Source organism: Prionailurus viverrinus, chromosome C2, assembly GCF_022837055.1.
Source record: "Prionailurus viverrinus isolate Anna chromosome C2, UM_Priviv_1.0, whole genome shotgun sequence".
NCBI lineage: Eukaryota > Metazoa > Chordata > Mammalia > Carnivora > Felidae > Prionailurus > Prionailurus viverrinus.
The window spans coordinates 98,939,500-98,960,202 of NC_062569.1; the positions used below are offsets into that span (position 1 = coordinate 98,939,500).

At 43.3% G+C, this 20,703-nt stretch overlaps 1 protein-coding gene across 27 annotated transcripts in view; it reads left to right on the top strand.

The window, feature by feature from the left end:
- ZBTB20 (zinc finger and BTB domain containing 20) overlaps window positions 1-20,498 on the top strand; it is a 767,438-nt gene extending 746,940 nt beyond the window's left edge. For all 27 annotated transcript variants that reach the window (XM_047874794.1, XM_047874786.1, XM_047874793.1 and 24 more), the window contains 2 exons: window positions 6,684-8,288; window positions 19,503-20,498. In XM_047874794.1, the coding sequence (XP_047730750.1) occupies window positions 6,684-8,288; window positions 19,503-19,924 (2,027 nt within the window). In that variant the 3' untranslated portion in view covers window positions 19,925-20,498. The remainder of the gene's footprint in view (window positions 1-6,683; window positions 8,289-19,502) is intronic.
- The last annotated feature ends 205 nt before the right edge of the window (window positions 20,499-20,703 follow it).

Consider the following 20,703-nt stretch of genomic DNA (forward strand, 5'->3'; position numbering starts at 1 on the left):
GGTCTTAATTTGAGGGGAATACAGACCTCTTTGAGATTCTAATGAAAGACATTGACCTTATCCCTAAGAAAGTAGAAACATGCCCATTCGTGATAATATGTGGATACCCCTAGAGCCCACACATACACTTCCTAAAGACCTTTCAGTACTTAAACTGTGCTTTGGAAGGAATGAAAGTTCCTTACATGTATGAATGAGAGTTCAAGGAATATGAAAGACATATCCAACTATGGTACTGAGATCATAAGTAGAATGGTGTGTAAACACTTCAGGCAAATTAGTAAGTTGACTATCTCTGTCCAGCTAAAATAATAAGTGGTGACTAAAAAGTAAATACAGACTGTTCCCAACATTCATAGGTGGTATATTCCTGAAAATAGTTTGAAAATCTAATTTCTGAAAGTTGAACAAATTTTTAATGCTTTAAGAGAACAATTTGTTACCAACGGTAAAAAAGAAAAAAAAAAAGAGAGAGAGAGAGAAAAAGAGAATATCCTCTAATGGTTCCTGTACCTTGGGCTTAGACAATCAGGAAGGTAGAGGACAACTCTCACTGGGAGACAAACCAAAGCACTCCCTTTACACCCAGGAGTGGGTGCATAAGGCAGTGCAGCTCTCTTTCCCATATGCTAATGACCCTCCCACGGTCCACATCCAGGGGCAATGACAGCTAGGATATGCTAGGTGTATGGAGCCAGCGGTAAGTGATTTCTCCAGTGCTCCCAGCCACCCTCCAAATGATGTTGACAGGCTGGGTCCCACGACCCAGAGGCCATCCCACAGGACCAGCCAAGAGGGTTCCTGGCTGCGTGCAGGATAGAAATCAAACGCGAGCCAGGAGGAGGTGAAAGCAGAGTTTATTGAAGGTAGAAAGAGAGTGCAGGTACAGACAGAGTGTGTGGGAGACTCGGAAAGGAAAGGAGGGAGTCTCATCTTCACTTGGGGCCTGGGGATTTTTTATTGACGATTGTGGTCTGGTGCACATGTCCTCTCAGTCATCCAGGAACTGGTCAGAACAAGGACAGAGTCCAGGTGTCCATCATAAGTCACTTACTCCCTGGAGCCAGGGGGTGTTGGCGTCGAGATGTCTAGCGCCAGTGGTCTGGAATATGCACATGATGACCTCGCCTGGTCAGTCCTTAGATGTTATCTGCTGTGCTGGAAGACTCCAAAGAGATCATGAACTCCTTGTCCCTTACAAAGGAGGACATACATTAAGGCATGTGTAGGGCAGAGATGCAGGTCCTAGCAGAATAGAAGTGGGAAAGGGAACAAAAAGCAGGTTTTTACGGAGTCCTTCAGTTTCCCTGTCTCACAAAGATTGTGAAGATGCCCCTGAGATAGAAAGAATGTGTTGGGCCATCTGCTTTGGATGGTGAAGCCCGTGAGGAAGCAACCTCTGCCCTCCTCAGGCTCAGCTCCTCCCCACCCCGGCACATACGTGAACTCAAATATCCGAGGTCTTGGCCCGGGCAGGGGCAACAGATGTAGATTTGGGGAGGAAGGGACCTGAGTGACCACATGCATCCCTGTTTTCTCAGGAGAAGAATCAGTCTTTCCTAGTATGACCAACTTGGTCAGTAGCACCAACACACGGTAGCTTACGATCACCACTAATCACCTGATATACGAAAGAGAAACTTCAACACAGTAAAAGTATCAAGGTGCAAGGTGGCAAAGAGTGTGATATAAAAGCCTGGGCTGTGGAGGCCTGGCCACCCTAGCCCTATTTTGTGAGCTGACCCACTTACCTCATGTGAGCCTGCTGGCCCAGATTGAAAGCTCAAGGGCTTTTCGGCCCTGCCATTTGACTTAGACATGTTGACTTGACCGAAATTCATGTTGGTTTTAATTTGAGAGCTGGTGTTTCCTCCCAAATCACAGAGACTTCAAATTCCCATCTCCCTCTATAGCACCTCACCCTTGCACTGGTCTGATTTTATATATCCGGGGCTGAGAAAGGACTGGATTTCACACCTAATTAAAGGAGATTGTATTGCCTGCTGTTTCCTTTCTTGTTCATTTTCCCTTGTGCACAAGCAGCTTTTTATTCTCATGCTAAGTCCTGTCCCCGAACACCCGCAGTTTAAGAGACAGTCAGGAGCCTGGTTCCTACAAGGCAGAGCCAGGCCCTCCATCACCTCTTTCACCACAAGCCGATTTTCCCTTCGGTGCTCGCCCCGCTTCAGCCCCATCCGTATTGTGCTCGCTCACAGAACACAGTCATTCAGAATACATGACCACTTTCTGTGGTAGGATGCCTTGTGTGTTTCTAGTGAATGCCATCTCAGGCTGACTCTATATTTTTACTCTAGTGGAAAGGAGGTCGGTTATTATTTTTAAACACATAGAGAACCATTTTTATCAACTCTTCATTTTACCCCCGCAGTTCTATGTTCACACGATCGTGGGGTATTTTTGGGGTGAGGTGGTGTCCCCAAATATACATAATCTTTGGAAAGTTGTATGGTTTTGTAGAGTTAAGAGGGTGGTTGGTGGTTTTTTGTTTTGTTTTGTTTTGTTTTGTTTTTGAATAGCCCAAATGCCTATTCAGTGCCAATCTAGGAAAGAATGGAGTTAGCATTTTCACACCATTCCTTCCTATACAGTCCCTGAATAACCATCTAATCAAGATTTGTTTTCAATGGGGAACAAATCTTCTACAGTAGACTATTTCAGATTTATTCCGTTGGAATCTATACATTAATGCCCATTGGATGAAAAGGCCTGCTTCACAAAAGCCTGGACATTGCCTTGCTGTGGCAGAAACTTTTTCCCACTGTATTAGTGTTAAATATAAAAGAAAGCCTGGGAAAGAATTGCTTCAGCATTGTGTGCGGGAGGAACCAGGCGCGCTTGAATGGAGAGGCAGGGTCCCCCATAGCATCTGTACCCGTATCAGCAAAGCCCATTCAGCCTTTCATGGCTGCTTACTGCAGTGTGGGACCAGTGCACTCAGGGAGATGTTTAAAAATTGTGTCTATAAAAATCCAACCAGGCTTGTCAGGTCAGGTTGTACATGTGTGCAGGTTGGAGTTTGTCACTGTGGTCTTTAACGAAGTTGGTTGACATTACTGCAGAAACCATAATTCAGACCATGTAATGGGTTTTTTGTGATTATCTCCATAGGGTTACCTGATTGTTTGGATAGACTCGACCAGTTCACTCAAGCAAGCAGTTTGAATTTTTCTCATGAGATTGTGTGTGTGAATGTGTGCAGTGTGATGACAGCTTTTGGTGTTGACCATTTCCCTCTGTAAAGCAACCTTCATCATCACTCTCAGTGTTTTTATCTTTTCTTCTATGTCTTGAGAATTAGGGTGGCCTTAGATCTTTAGGCGATCCAGTTTTCATTCTCCAGAGATCCAGTGGTATGCAGTGGGAAGAACATCAAGGGTGTGGGTTCTAATCCTAACCCTGCCTCTTACTAGCTGTGTAAAACCTAGGCTAAGTCATTTAAACACTTTGATAGCCTCAACTTATTTGTACATCAAATAGTAGTAATAGGACTTGTCCTGAAAACATATAGGATGGTTTTAAGAAAATACTAAGATATTATACGTGAAAGAGTTTTGTCCATTGTGAAATGCTACATGATATTATTATGATACTTGTGGTAGAGTTTCTTTCCAGAATTAATCAGAAGAAAGACACCTCTTCATCATAAATGGCAAATATAGTGATATGTCTGTGCTGGTGCTATGAGCAAATGTGTGTTTAAAGAGTATTTTCACCTGGGGCGCCTGGGTGGCTCAGTTGGTTAAGCGTCCGACTTCGGCTCAGGTCATGATCTCGCGGTGCGTGAGTTTGAGCCCTGCGTTGGGCTCTGTGCTGACAGCTCAGAGCCTGGAGCCTGTTTCAGATTCTGTGTCTCCCTCTCTCTCTGACCCTCCCCCGTTCATGCTCTGTCTCTCCCTGTCTCAAAAATAAATAAACGTCAAAAAAAAAAAAAAAGAGTATTTTCACCTGTGTGGGAAAAAGTTATCTAATAAATCCATCCTACTTAGAGATGGTGATTTTATCAGAGACTCGGCCAGTTTTAGTGCTCACTGTTAACTTAAATAAAAAAGACCTTAGTGATAGTAAAATTATATGTAGAAAACTCTACATTTTGGGGCACCTGGGTGGCTCAGTCAGTTGAGCATCGACTTCGGATCAGGCCAGGATCTTGTGGATCTCGCTGCTGTCAGCACGGAGCCCGCTTGAGATCCTCTGTCCCCTCTCCCTGCCCCCCCTCTCAAAAATAAACATTTAAAAAATATATTAAAACAAAGAAAAGCCTTACTACATTTTAGTGTAGTCTTACTACATTTTAGTGCAACTTAAAGATGTCTTTAAGTTAGATTACTGAAACCATGTTGAAGTCCCAAGGCCTAGAAACATGAACACCGTGCTAATTTATGGGTAGATATAGAAGTAACTGAAGGACACATTGGACAAACCTTTTCATGCGGCTTTACAGTGGACCCATGGACACCTAAGGGCCAGACTTCATTTGGGGCAAAGCATGCAAATGCAATGAAGCAGGTAAGAATGTGAATTCTAGGGCCAGACCACCTGGGTTCAAATGCCACTCTTTCACCAATTGCCTAAGTGGCCTTGAGTGATTTTCTTGATTTCTCTGGCCTCAGTTTTCCCATTTGAAAAATGAGGATAATAATACTACCTATGTGATAGGGGTTGCTGTGACGATTCAGTGAAATGATATGGTAATAAGTGGTAAGCTTTTAAAAAATAAATGCTTTGTCGTTATCATGCTCTATGTGCATGGAGGATTCAGCAAGGTCTTAGAATTTGGTCTGCTGACTGATTTCCTGAACATTTCTTCCTGGGTTATTGGGGCCTTCCCCTAGGGCCCTATTTTGTATTAGCATGGTTATAGAGGGTTCACCATGATTCTTGAATCTGGCAAAGACCATTTGTTTTACAACAGTGAAAAAAATAGAAACTGTAGCCCAATACAGTATTTTAGGCACATAATAGACCAAATGGAAGCCAGAACAAGAAGGAATTCTCTTACGTAAAAACCAATGCAAATCATATCACTGAAAGTGAACATAGAGTCTCTAGGCATTTATTAAGTTAACTGGATGTATGTGAGGCTGACAAAATATAAAGATGGAAACAAAGGAAATAAATGAGTATGTAAAAGGATGTGGTCACACCAACTAAGCTCAAATAGCATGAGGAGGAGATCGAGTGAAGCAAGGTAGAGCTGGTTGAGCTCAGACTTTCCTGAACCGGTCCTCTCTCCTAAGGTGGACGAGAAAGAACCAAAGGAGGTGGGCATTCCTCCCATCTGCAGATCATTACCTCTGGGGGTTACTTCTCACAAGACACAGAGATCCGGGTCACAGGCCAACAATCCGTGCTTGAGCCACCTGGGTGGTAAAAGCCTACTCACTTGGCCTCTCAAGCTGATTGTTCAGTTATGAAGGCAGGAATAGGGAATAGAAATGAAGGATGGTTCAGAGAAAAGGATTCTTTGGAGCCATTTGAGAAGTGAGGTAGAAAAATAGGAAAGCCCTAAGACTTAGTGTTACAGCCATCCATTTTATTTCTCAATCTGTGATCCAGATGTTACCGACATTATCCCTTGTCTGCAGAATGTGGGGAATAAGCAATGGGTCAGGCTATCCACAGCCTCCCCATAGTACACGATTGCCTTCCCACGGGGAGCTGTAGCAAGTACATACAGCACTCTATTGGCTTGGGTGATCACACATCCCATTCTTGCTTTACTCCTGCTGTCCTCACCTAATTATTAACAGTGCTCCCTTGCACTCTCAGAAGTGCCCAGTTTGAACAGTAAATATGAGCACCTAGTATACTACAGTCTGCCAGGTCAGTGCTGCCATCTCTGACCTTTTTAACACTCCTTCTACATTAAGTTTCAGGAAATTCAGGAAACCATCCATATCACATACAACCAAGTTAGAAAGTTCTCAGATTGTCAGAGATGACAAGAAGAATGTGTACATACGGAAAACAGTGGGTGAGCGCCCCTTCAACCAGCAGATTACATTCCATCACCTGTCCCTCAACTGGAAAACATGGCAGCAGCTGTTTGGTGGATGTCTTAGTCTGGATTGAATTTTCCAAGAGTTTTTGCATACATGGTGTGGGTTTGGAAATACATATAAATGAGTAGGAAGGGACTTTATTTTTTAACAATGAATATGATTGCTGTCTATGAATAAAATCAAGAACCTTGAAAAACTGGGAAAAATGTAAGCTTTCCCGAAGGACCTCGTCTTAGACCTGTCTAAAGTGGAAGTAGACAGTCCCATGAGAACCAATTTTCCATTTGTTTTTCAGGTCTTATTTGCTGAAGTTGTAGTAAGAGCAGGCAAATGACCCATCTGTTTATTTGGCTGCTCTACTTCGACAACCCTGGCTGAAGCTCTAGGGCATTGACAGGGATTCAGTACCCAAAATAGCTGGGGCATTGTTGGGGCCAAATAGAAGAAAGGCATTGTTCCCGTAGGCCATCGTACCTCAGCCTGCTGTGCAAAGCATGTCCAACTCGCCACAGAGCCTGCTTGTGTCTGCAAGGTGGGGGGTTGGGGCTGTTTCCAGGAGCCATGGGCATTACCCACCTAAGACATGGGTGTTAGGAATGAAGTCAGTTAGCCCTGACCCACACGCCCTGTCTTGTGTCTGTCTTGCCACCCACCGTGCAGGTGACATCAGTTGCAAGGGGATGACCGAGCGCATTCACAGCATCAACCTTCACAACTTCAGCAATTCCGTGCTCGAGACCCTCAACGAGCAGCGCAACCGTGGCCACTTCTGTGACGTGACGGTGCGCATCCACGGGAGCATGCTGCGCGCGCACCGCTGCGTGCTGGCAGCCGGCAGCCCCTTCTTCCAGGACAAGCTGCTGTTGGGCTACAGCGACATCGAGATCCCATCCGTGGTGTCGGTGCAGTCGGTGCAAAAGCTCATTGACTTCATGTACAGCGGCGTGCTGCGCGTCTCGCAGTCGGAAGCCCTACAGATCCTCACGGCCGCCAGCATCCTGCAGATCAAAACAGTCATCGATGAGTGCACGCGCATCGTGTCGCAGAACGTGGGCGATGTGTTCCCGGGGATCCAGGACTCCGGCCAGGACACGCCACGGGGCACTCCCGAGTCAGGCACATCGGGCCAGAGCAGCGACACTGAGTCAGGCTACCTGCAGAGCCACCCGCAGCACAGCGTGGACAGGATCTACTCGGCACTCTACGCATGCTCCATGCAGAACGGCAGCGGTGAGCGCTCCTTCTACAGCGGTGCGGTGGTCAGCCACCACGAGACTGCACTCGGCCTGCCCCGTGACCACCACATGGAAGACCCCAGCTGGATCACGCGCATCCATGAGCGCTCGCAGCAGATGGAGCGCTACCTGTCCACCACCCCCGAGACCACGCACTGCCGCAAGCAGCCCCGGCCGGTGCGCATCCAGACCCTGGTGGGCAACATCCACATTAAACAGGAGATGGAGGACGATTACGACTACTATGGGCAGCAAAGGGTGCAGATCCTGGAGCGCAACGAATCCGAGGAGTGCACGGAAGACACCGACCAGGCGGAGGGCACCGAGAGTGAGCCCAAGGGCGAGAGCTTCGACTCGGGCGTCAGTTCCTCCATAGGCACCGAGCCTGACTCTGTGGAGCAGCAGTTCGGGCCGGGGGCAGCGCGGGATGGCCAGGCCGAACCTGCCCAAGCCGAACAGGCCACGGAAGCTCCTGCCGAGGGCGGCCCGCAGCCGCACCAGCTAGAAACAGGTGCCTCCTCCCCGGAGAGAAGCAACGAGGTAGAGATGGACAACACGGTCATCACTGTCAGCAACAGCTCCGACAAGAGCGTCCTGCAGCAGCCTTCGGTCAACACGTCCATTGGGCAGCCATTGCCAAGTACCCAGCTCTACTTACGCCAGACAGAAACCCTCACCAGCAACTTGAGGATGCCTCTGACCTTGACCAGCAACACACAGGTCATTGGCACAGCCGGCAACACCTACCTGCCGGCCCTCTTCACTACCCAGCCCGCGGGCAGTGGCCCCAAGCCTTTCCTCTTCAGCCTGCCACAGCCCCTGGCAGGCCAGCAGACCCAGTTTGTGACAGTGTCCCAGCCCGGCCTGTCGACCTTTACTGCACAGCTGCCAGCGCCACAGCCCCTGGCCCCATCCGCAGGCCACAGCACAGCCAGTGGGCAGGGCGAAAAAAAGCCTTATGAGTGCACTCTCTGCAACAAGACTTTCACCGCCAAACAGAACTACGTCAAGCACATGTTCGTACACACAGGTGAGTGTAGGCTCTCCTGGAGACCTGGAAGTGGGCTGTGGGTGTCAGGGGGGCTGTAGGAAGGGAGGGGCAGGACAGCAGTGGAAGGCAAGTCTTGGAGTCATCTTTCCGATTAGAAGGAGCCATCTTCTAGAAGCCCCAAGGGTGCCCCCGTCATAGGAATGAAGCATTGTGCCACCAAATACAAAACCACAGAAACCCTTTATGTAGAAGGGCAAATGGGAAAAAAAAGTCTGATGAAGAATTTGCAGGCACAATATCCTTTAAATGCATCGGACTTTGTAATACATTGTTTGATCCTAGGTGGTTAGAACTGGAAAAGTCCTTGGAAATTATATACTCTAGTCACTTCATTTTACCGTGAGCACTCCTTCCACAGCAGTGCAGTGGTCATAGGCTAAAGTCATATATGACTAAAGTCATATACGCAGAATAGGAATGAAAGATTTAGTCTGTAGTAAGTTCTGTATGAATCATCAGCTTGAAGAGACCACAACAAGGCTGATGCAAGCTTATGCTGCATTTGTGGTCCCTGAAATGAAGAGAAGTGATAGACTCACTCTATTTTCTACTGCTTATTCTCTATTTTCAACACCTAGAGACCACAGATTAGTCTGGGCACTACCTTTTAAAAGGACAATAAACTGATTGAGCCCATTCAGAGGAGTATAATTAGGATGACGAAGGAAGGCAAAGCCATGGCATATCATAGTTGAAGGTCCTAGGGCTGTTCAACCTGCAGGAAAGACTCAGGGCATCATAGAAGCCACATACAAGTATTTGACCTTCAAGGGCAGCATAATGTAGTAGTTAAGCTGGAACTCTGGACCCACATTGCCTGGGTTTGAAATTAGACTTAGGCACTACTAAACGTTGTCACTTTGGGAAAGTTGCTTAATCTTTCTATACTTGTTTCCTTGTCTATATAAACAGGATAATAGTAATACATCTTTCTTATAGTGTTATTTTCAGGATTAAATGAATTAATACATGAAGCTCTTAAAACAATTCCCGGCCCATAATCAGCACTCTATAAATGGTAGCTAACATTAGTATTGCTAGCTTTATTTAAATGGTTGGGAGGAAAGAGACATTAAGCTCATTCTGTTTGGCTCCAAAAGGTAGAACTGGACCAATGATTGGAAGTTATAAAGGAGATTCTTTCAACTAAATAAAAGAAAAGGGTTGTTAATGGTCTGAGCTGCTCTAAGATGGGATAGGCAGCGCCCAAAGGGACTGAGTGTCTATAATTAGAGGTGTTCAAGGAGAGAATGGATGATCATTTCAAAGGGATGTTGTAGGGGGGACCCAATCATTAGGTGAGTAATTGGGTGAGATGGTGTTTCATCCCTGGATTCTGTGATTCTAGAGCTAAGATCTCCTGCCCTCCTAGCCCTTTGCCCAGCCCAGCTGATGTCACATAGATTCTCTTGTACCTGAAAATACCTACCCCAATGGTGATCACCATATTTGAAATTCTTATCACAAGAGTCATTCTTCTGGTATACCTCTGGTTCCAGAACACCCTGTTAAAAAACAAAAAAGTTGCCAGAAAAAATTATATACTAGAATTATAATACATGAAAATAAATTAGTTCCTCAAAGCAACTTTGTTTCTCACATAAGCTAGCAGGCATCTAGGGGATAGGACATAAGGCACATAAACTTAAGTTAGGAAATAGAAGGGAAGGAAAACAAACACTAAGATAAGGTACCCAACCTGGAAGTGAACAACTAAAACCGAACGTTACTTACAATGAAGTTTGCCTTCTTAACCGTCAGCTTAAGGCAAGACATTATGTAAATCTATGCATGTGCCTTTATGTGAATCAGTTCTTAAAGATGACAATTTTCACACCTCCAAATAAACATGGTAACTCACTACTGAATTTAGCAGGAAATCAGGTAGGTAAGTCACTATGTTTATTTGGGGTAAATGTGAATTCAGTAATCACCTGAGATCAATCAGGGGTAGTTTTCCATGTGGTATGGGTATCATCATTATTTGGTAAATGGATCAAGCAGTAATATTTTTATTTATGTGGCACTTTATGGCTTACAAAAGTGCTCTCAAAATTTTTTTCCCTTTCTTTTCCTGAATAGTTGTCACATAAACCATCAAATTAAAGATTAAGGAGGAAAAAGAGACCATTTGTGGAAGTGTATCCTCAGCCAAAGTTTAGTTTGCTTGTCTTGGATCCATACATTTCTATTACCACCCCCCCTCCCCCAATGTGCATCCCTTCCAGTAGACCCAGTAGATATAAAATTCACATATTGAAATAAGACTTTAAACTTGGAACATAAAATTTTCAGTGCACTATCAAAAATTGTCTTTTTGCTATATAAACGCATTTATCCAGTGGATTCACTAAAGGATTCTGTGGTTAACCCAAATAACTAGATTTGCCCACGAGAAAACCAGCAATGGGTTTGTACTCTTAGACATCATAGATACAAAACCTACAAGTAAAGTCATTTCATAAATCTAAATCTAAATTATTCTCAAACCTTTAGCCTTTAGATAACCTAGTAAACTATGAAGGTCCTCAGTAAGTTATGAAGGTTTTGTATTGGTGTGTATGACATGGCTACGTCTGGGAACAATTAATAATACACAGATATCACTTGAGCACCTCATTCAAAAGAAGCAAAATTTTTCCCATTCACCCTGAATTATTTGTCAGTGGCAGTTTGGAAGGGCCATCTGTCTTTCAAGACCTTTGTCTAACAGAACGAATCCATAACCTAACAAAGTCAAAGAACAATTGGTCTAGATTTTTCAAAAGGCATGACAGCCTGAACATATGGAAGTAATTCAGGACCTGGATTCACTGCGCCCTCCATTTCAAAACAAAGTTCTCTCCAGTTTCTTGGGAAAACATAAAAAAAAAAGGGGGGGGGGCCTCCCAGCTTCATAGGAGCCCAGTGGAAATGATAATCCAGAGCAAAAAAGTCCAAATGTTGCTCTAAAAAGATTCTAGAAAGTACTAGGAATACTTGGAAAAGTACGGATGGTTTCAGTATTCTTATATAATCTAATATAATCTGTATAATCTAATATAATCTTGTATAATCTCTACAATCTAATCTAAAAGAATCTTACTGAGAAAGAGCAGCTTGATAGAATTAAAAGGAAAGATATTTGAGATCTCTGCATCACAGCTATTATGCAGGGTACCTGGCTTTGCATTTCAGTTACTCAAAGGTTTAATGTAAATAGTACTTATTTTGGACAACTGCAGAGAATCTATTCTGAAATCGGGATTCCAAATAAAATTCTGTGGGGCTCTGGGTTAATGATCCACATATTCATTGAAGGGAAGTGTTTGAAACAAATCAGTAGTCCATTGTATTGACTTTGGAGCTAAGCTCTACGTTAGGGAACCAGGGAACCAGGTTCCCTTAGGGAACCAGGGAACCAGGGAACCACTAAAATTTAGAGTGGAACATAAGTGAAAGACAGTTATACTAGAATTATATTATTTGGGTTCAGTTTTGGTTCCTTTAATTGTCTGTGTGGCCATAAGCAAGTCACTTAATTTTATAACCCTCAGATTCTTTGAGTTTATAATGGAAATAATAATTTTCTTGTCTTTTGAGTAGCTGTAAAGGTATGCTACATTTAAGAGCTTGTCATAGAAGGTAAAGTACTAGCTAATGTTTAAAAAAAAAAAAACCATCATCATTATTATCTTAGCCCCCTCCACCCAAGAGACACTGAGATTCTTTGCTCTGTCTCACATCTCTGAATAATAAGCTCTTAACAGGTTTCCATCCTCTATGGAATTCAAATGCTGAAGCAATGTGGTGCTCCTTGGATTTCCCCTGAACTTCCTTCATAACATCAGCATTTTTTTTTCATTCTTTAATGATTTTTTTAAGAGTAAAAGAAAACCCCTCACCTAACCATTCTATCCACTCCCAAACAAACCACAGAGTTTCTCCTCAGAGTTTCTCCTCAGTGTTTCTCCTCAGAGTTTCTCCAGTTCACTTTACTACAGCCTCATAAAAGTTGTGAGAAAGGAAACCAAGAGTTGAGGTATTTGAAAATAAGAGAGTCAGAGAAAAAAACCAAAAACACAAACCGTCCTGTCATGGAGCAAAGCAGGGCTCTTCTATGTCCCCTCCCCTCAAGAGACAAAACAAAAGTCAAAAGAATAGGAAGGCAAGGACAGAGGACACAGAAGGATAAGACTTGGTGTCAGTGTGCATATGGAAGTCAAGCAATAGGGAAAATGCAAAAATAACCCAATAGCAGTGGTTCTCACAGTGTGATCCCCATAGCAGCAGCATACATAATCTCAGGCTCATCCAGACCTGAATCAGAAACACTGTGATGGAGCCCAGTAATCTGTGTTTCAGTGAGCCCTGATTCACATTAAGCTAGGAATCATTTCCCTAGAAGGCTGGGTGATGACGAGGATGGCATCAGGATGCTTTTGTTACGTAACATTGTTCCCTAAAATTCCACTCATAAGAACCTATGCATTTGCAACAACTAAACCAGTTGAAAATAACAGCTTGATTTTTATAGTGGCTAAATTATATTACGGAGGCAAATATCTCATGTATGAGAGGTGAGCTAAGTCCCTCAAACTGCACAAGGACCATGGCAGATGTACGCCTCCTGGCACTTAAAATACTGACTTGTATTATTATTATGGGGTTATCTCTGCACCTTCCAATTATAATGTGAACTCTGTGAGCCAGAAATGGTTGATAGGTAGGTAGGTGGGTAGATAGATAGATAAAGATATTTATATACCTTATACTTCAATATACCCAGCATAATACCTTACACATAATAAACATTCAATAAATGTTTGATCAGTGAATGAACTGAATGACCAGGATGGCATTTGAAGTATTTATTTACCAGCAGGTATAGGTTTGCCAAATTTAGCAAACACAAATACAGGATGTCCAGTTAAATTTGAATTTTGGATAAACAACAAGTGTATGTTTAGCATAAGTATGTCCCATGCAGTATTTGTGGCATACTTAGACTAAAATATTATTCATTTCTTTTCTGAAAGTCAGATTTTACTGGGTGTCATGTATTTTATCTCGCAATACTATCCAGGTGGAACTTTCTTTTAAGACCCAATCTTAGGACTCTTTGCTTTAAATTCTATATATGAATACAAGCTAGCATATGTAGCAGCTTAACAAATACTTTTTGAGTGAGTAAGTGAATGAATGTTCAGAAATGTGGGCATGTTTTCCCAGAGAATTTAATTCAAGGGACTTATACATAAATGCATTATTTTCTAGCAAGACTTAAATTTCTTTTTCTTTCCTTCTTTTTCTTTTTTTATTTTCTGAAGAATTTATTGTATCTGCATTTCTACTTGTGTTTTCTTCACTAACAAATGGTAGATGTTTGGGCTTTTTCTGAATCATACTATCAACAGCCCATTTATTGGTGACCGTTTTTTAGTCTGTTAGTGTCCTCTGCATATATGATAATTTTGTTTGTTACTTTGAGAAGCTCAGCTATTTCTGCCAGGAATTTGATGTAAATGGATATAGGAATTTAGTAACATAACATGTCAGAAATAGTGTAAAAATGCTGAGATCAAGGTAATAATGTGATAATCCTCACACAGAATTTGGGCTATTAATTATATCAAGCCAGTGAAGAAATGAACAAGTATAAGATTTGAAATAAGAAAGCTTTGGTTTTACCACTCTCTGAAAGTGGTAAACTTCACCTTATAGAAGTTCTGCAATCAATCTGAGCCTTAGGTTTTTTTGCCACAAAATATATGGGTCTTAATAATACTTGCTTTACATGGTTGCTCTAAGAATCAAATAGCATAATTTCTGTGAAAGCACTTAACCACAAACATCATAAAATTACCAAAGCCATTTAAGAACATATGTTAGGGGCGCCTGGGTGGCTCAGTTGGTTAAGTATCCAACTCGATTTGGGCTCAGGTCATGATCTCATGGTTCGTGAGTTCAAGCCCCAAATCCAGCTACGTGCTGACAGTATGGAGCATGCTTAGGATTCTCTCTTTCTCTCTCTCTGCCTCTCCCCCACTCATTCTCTCTCTCTCTCTCTCTCAAAATAAATAAACTTATAAAAAAAAGAAGATATATGTCACAGTAATATCATACATTTTGCAGCATAATCCAGAGGGCAGGAAATCGTTAACAGGAGGAGGAAGTGATAATCTGGCTAGGCTGAAATCATCCTCTCATCTGTTACTGACTTTTTGGGTGACCCTCAGGATATTACCTCTCTAATGGAAATACCATCTTCTGGGGATTTTAGTATCTACCTGCTCATAAAGTTGTAAGAGAAGTTAAATAACATGGATGAAGTTCCCTGAGATCTTCAAAATTCTGCCAACACCAAAATATGTTACCTGTCACTGAAGCCACAGATGTTCTCTGAATGCAATGTGTCCCCAGTAAACAGTCCCCCCCCCCCCCAGTCAGCCTCACAGTCCAAGCTGGTACCAGGATCGCACCCTCAGAAGTGGAGGCAAAAGACACCAACCATATCTCAGGTGTGTAGGCCTTCCTTCAGCTAGACTTCTCTGGTGGAGAGCAGACTTTCCAGCCAATGAAAGCTCTTTGTGACTCTGTCTGAGCACCCTTCCATTCTTGCCACTGAACCTTTCCCACTTTCTGTTCTGACCTTGATGTTCTGTATTCCAGGACTCCTTCCTTGCAAGTGACCACTTTCCCTGACCCCTACTATCCTTTTCCTTCCCTGCTACCTACCCTCTCGCCAAGCTCCCAGTTTTGGTTTTCTGACCCCTCACCATACTCACCTAAAAAAGAGGGTGTCGTGTTAAAGTAGATGATGGAGATGCCAAGAGTATGGTAGAGACAGGTGGGAACAGTGCCTCTGAAAACATCCCGGTGATAGCATTCACTGTACTTTCTGCAAGCCTGGAGAAGCCTGGTTAGAGTGAGAAAGAATCAGCAGAGTAAGTGGGTTCTTGCTGAGCCCCCAATACAGAAGTCACTATTCAGAATTGGGGTATCTCAGCCCAGTAGGATATCTTTTACTTAAACTTTGGGCAGACCCTCTGTATCTACTAACCTAACAGTATCTCTCTTCCTTTCTTTTCTTTCTTTTTTTTCTTTCTTCCCTCACTTGTCATTCATGGTAGAGCATCAGTGCTGGTCCATGAGAAGGAGTTTAAAAGAGGCTCTTTAGAGAACAGACATCAAAAACTGGAGGAGTATATATGCTCACCGCTCCCCCCACACTGTTGGAATTGTAAAGGACACTGCTGCCCCTTTGGTTTCTCCACTTGCGTATAGTTTCTTGGCCTCCAGAACTCAGTTGTCGCTTGCTCAGAAACCCTCTGTCAGCGCTGTCTGCTGACATTTTATTCATGATACTGCTTCTGTCATTAGCATATGTAACTGAGAGCGGACTATACCCTTAACTCTGAATTACATAGCTGCAGTATAATCACTTGCTTTATTGATTATCAGAAAAAAAATTTTTCTTATCCTGAGTTGGCTTCCCCATGCAATGCAAACTATTTCTCAGTTGGTTTCATTTATCATCAGTTTCTTTCTACTAAAAAGAACAGTTGACTTTTTTTTTTTCTTAAAATGATCACATACTCTGTGCTAAGTGCTTTATCTCTTTAGTTTTCAAAATACCTTCACAAGACAGGTCTTATTGTATTACTCTCAAGTTACAGATAAGGAAACTGAGGCTTATAGAGGTTAAGTAACATACCCAAGTCACTCAGCCAAGGAAATGGAATTCATATCTGACTCCCACATCGGTATAGCCCAAAATGGAACATTTTAAAGTGAAGGGGCTTGGGGCGCCTGGGTGGCGCAGTCGGTTGAGCGTCCGACTTCAGCCAGGTCACGATCTCGCGGTCCGGGAGTTCGAGCCCCGTGTCAGGCTCTGGGCTGATGGCTGGGAGCCTGGAGCCTGTTTCCGATTCTGTGTCTCCCTCTCTCTCTGCCCCTCCCCCGTTCATGCTCTGTCTCTCTCTGTCTCAAAAATAAATAAAACGTTAAAAAAAAAATTTTAAAGTGAAGGGGCTTATATGAGCTTCTCCCTTATGTTATAATTCTAGTGTCTGCTTTGGATGTTGTGTCTCTTCCTAACACAATGATTGGGCTTGCCATTCCTGACTATAGTCTCAGTCCTGAAGAGCCATCCACTTCCACTCATCTTAACTCTTCATTTCTCCACACTGAAAGCAACAATTAGCAGACCACATCCATTTCATGTATAATGTTGAAAGCCCTTTCGGGGTCCCTATATGCAACAGACAGAAAAATAAGAAAGAAAAATATTAACATTTCTACTGAGTGATAGTGTCTCAAATTCGCACATATATAAATGAAAGTTCTGGACACCTGATTAATCTGAAAATATGCCCAATTTAGTACGACAGTTCTTGAAATACCTATGCTCTACCAACACAGCACCTTAATAATTATAGAGAGCGCTTTCCTTTAAGGAGCTCCCAAGTGCTTTACAAACATTTTTCCTCATTAACTATCATACCATTTTCTGTGGCAGGGAAGGGAACAGAATACTTTGTCCTATTTAAAATGTGGGACTGCTAATGCAGTGAGTGATTGAAGCAGGTTGCCCTCAGGTCATGTGCTGACAAGGCCTGGACTAGAGTCCTCAGGGGTTGTGGGTCAGGGTGGGCAGAAGGCCACTAAATCTGCAAAGGGCCATGGCAAGTGCTTGGTCCAGCTCCTTGCTTTCAGAAGGGGAAATGAACCCAGGGAGATTTAGAAAGCCCAGGGTCACACAGATAATTAACAGCTGAACCAACACTACATGCATACAAACAACATACAGATGTATGCTATGGAGGGAAAGATAACAACCGTGAAGAATCAATTTATAGTCAGATTAGAAGGTTGTGAAAGCAAAAAGCCTTCATGAGTGACCTTGCCTAGAGGAAAAACACACTGTAAGAAGGTGAAAGTTTCAAATAGCAAGAGGATTTTAAACATAAAGTTTCAGTAGCCACAATACCATCTGGAACTTAAGAAGGCAAGCTTCCCATTAAAGGTGATAGGTGGATATGTTTTAAAAGATGGTTGGCCAGCCTATCGTAGCCTCTAGAAAGTGTACATACTCAAAGCACAAGGATGGCAAAGACCAGCTTGAGTTCAAGCATGTTTACAGCTGACAGAAATGTTCCAACTAAAAATAACACACACGGCTGTCTCTCTTTGGGAATCTCTCATTTCAAAAGAATGTACCTACATAAACACCATGCACAGACTGAAGTCTTCTTTTAGGAATGAAGCTTCCCTAAAGTCCCCCATTTGTCCAGAAGTGAACTTCTTCTCTTCTAACCCTATGATCCTATGGACCTGTCCTGTCCCATCAGTGAGAATGTAGGGAAAGAAATCAGAGAAGAGTCGAGAGGAGAGGGAGCTAGGCCAAAACATTTGTGAATAACTAAGGAAAAAAGGGTTCAAAGACCAATGACATTGTTAAGAAATTGGTAGAGTAATTCCTGAACGAAACAACCATTCCTCACTGTCCTGTGCTTCAAAACATATCCTTTTACACTTAAAAACACAATGAGAAAAGGCTTCTGATGAGATCAAGTTTTGTAAAACAGATCATGAACATAAAGCACTAACACTGAGCCTGACACATATTAAGCACTGAATACATGGTGATTGTTTTCATTGCCATTATTACTATGACACCTCAAACCTCTTCTGTTTCATAATGGGGAAAACGGAAACACAGTCAAGGCACATATTTTAATTGGAAGTTAACTCAATTTTAAGAAATAGATTTTCTACCCCGATACATAATCCAGATATCGAACAGTTACACTAGAGAGTTTCAAAGGCTTGGGGCCTTGGGCTGGGTTATGGAAGAGTACATAGAAGGACTTTTTTCTCCGAGGTGGGTGCCTCCATTAGGCAATCAGTAATGAGGTGGGGCAGATGGAAACACCTTAATGCATTTCCTCTCACCTGTCAAGAGCAGAGCTGAGAACAAACAGCACCAACAAAAACAAGGGTCTATTCATCCAAAGAGATGTCACAGGCCCGTGGATGTTACTACATTTAGTAGTAGTAGTACATTTAGTAACAGTATTTTTGCTTACCTTAATCTTTTTAACAGGCTTGAACATTTGGTTTCTAAGCCAACAGCAAACCAAAGCAGTAAACAGGAGAAAGAAGGGTTTCCGCCAACAGGCCGAGAACAAAGAAAGAGAAAACTATTTTTTAAATTGACCCCAGAGTTCAAAAATGCGTATGGAACCATTTAATTGGGGGTCGGGGGAAAGGATAGTCTTGCAATAAGAATACCATGAGAGTATTCCCATACCACCCTTGGTGGTCTGCAAAGTGATTTCATATGTATTTATGTCAACACTAGCACAGTGAGGTAAGTAGGACTGTATACCTCAGAGGCATTTGGAGATTCGTCCGAGAGCCATGCCGAGCGTTGGTGCCCGGATTTGAACAGGACCATTTCACTCTGTTGTGCTGTCCACCACCTACTCAACCTCCGTACCAGACAAAGCCAGTCTGCAGCTCAGCGCAGTCAAGATGGAATAGCCAGTTAACTCTAACGTTACATTTCAGGGAGATTTTTGTGTAAAATAAATCAAATTTAAAGTGTAGCTTTTCAGAACGACTTGCGCCTATATTTTGGAGCAGTAATGACTTGGCCAATATTTTCCAGACCTGTCAAGGCACAGGTGCATTCACTAGACAGAATACTGGAAACGGAGACTGTCCCCCGAAGAGTCAAGCTATATAACCACTGTCCTTGGTTTCTAAAGATTCTAGAGAACCCTATGTCTTCAAAGATCTCTCCTCTCTATTTCTTGCATGTGTTTGATAAAATTAATGGGAAACACACAGTTAAATCTCCTCATGATGATGCTGAAAACAACCCCCTAAAAGTCGCCATCCCTTTTCATCACAGAATGTCCTTTGGAAGGCTTTAGTGGGGGGACTATCTTGTAGCTTTCCAAGAGAGCCATTTTCTGGCCTGGGGACGTGGAAAACTAGATGGTCCTGGCATCACCTTAAAGCAAGGTCTCTCAGAACATGACAGGCCAGGAAGGCCTGGATCTTTCCAGGGCAGTGTGAACCGGTCAGATTTGTTTTTTAATTGTTTTGTTTTTGTTTTCTGTTGTCTTGTTCTTCCGTCTCTCATTCTCTCTCCCTTGCTGTGTCTCGCTGCGTCCTGCTCGCTGTCTCTTCCCACACTGACAGGTGAGAAGCCCCACCAATGCAGCATCTGTTGGCGCTCCTTCTCCTTAAAGGATTACCTTATCAAGCACATGGTGACACACACAGGAGTGAGGGCATACCAGTGCAGTATCTGCAACAAGCGCTTCACCCAGAAAAGCTCTCTCAATGTGCACATGCGTCTCCACCGGGGGGAGAAGTCCTATGAGTGCTACATCTGTAAAAAGAAGTTCTCCCACAAGACCCTCCTGGAGCGACACGTGGCCCTGCACAGTGCCAGCAACGGGACCCCTCCCGCGGGAACACCCCCAGGTGCCCGCGCCGGCCCCCCGGGGGTGGTGGCCTGCACCGAGGGGACCACTTACGTCTGCTCCGTCTGTCCAGCAAAGTTTGACCAAATCGAGCAGTTCAACGACCACATGAGGATGCACGTGTCTGACGGATAAGTAGTTATCTTTCTCTCTTTCTTATGAACAAAACAAAACAACAAAAAAGAAACAAACAAAAAAAGCTATGGCACTAGAATTTAAGAAATGTTTTGGTTTCGTTTTTACTTTCTGTTTTTGTTTTTTGTTTCGTTTCATTTTGTACTACATGAAGAACTGTTTTTTGCCTGCTGGTACATTACATTTCCGGAGGCTCGGGTGAATGATAGTTTTCCCAGCCTCCCTCGGATGGTGGCCTTAAGGCCTGGTAGTGCTTCAAGAGGTCCACTGGTTGGATCTCTAGCTACTGGCCTCTAAATACAACCCTTCTTTACAAAAAAAAAAATCTTTAAAAAAAAAAAAAAGTAAAAAAAAAAATTTTTTTTTTCACTTGTGAAGAGCACTACAAAAAATCTATAACAAAATCTAAAAGGCCTACTGTCTTTAAGTACACCGCTTGCAGTGTTTCAGTGGACATTTTCACAATTCTGGCCGCTCGGACTTCACAGTAACCAGTTAAAACTGTGGAATATCGCTTCTGGTTGAAAACCCAGAGGAAAGGCCCTGCTGTTTTCCACCTACCACGTTGTCTGATTTCATAAAAGGGCTGGGGGGGGTGGGAACGGGCAGTGGGTCGGGTGGTGTGGGAAAGGCGAATGGCAGGCTTCTCCCCCAGATTCTGCTGAGTCCGCACCCCCTGGCCCACCTCCTTCATATCCCCCCTTTCAGCAGAAGCCAGGAAGACTTGGACAAGCATCAAGCAACAGTGGCTATCGTATTTATTCAGTGTCTTCGCTGAG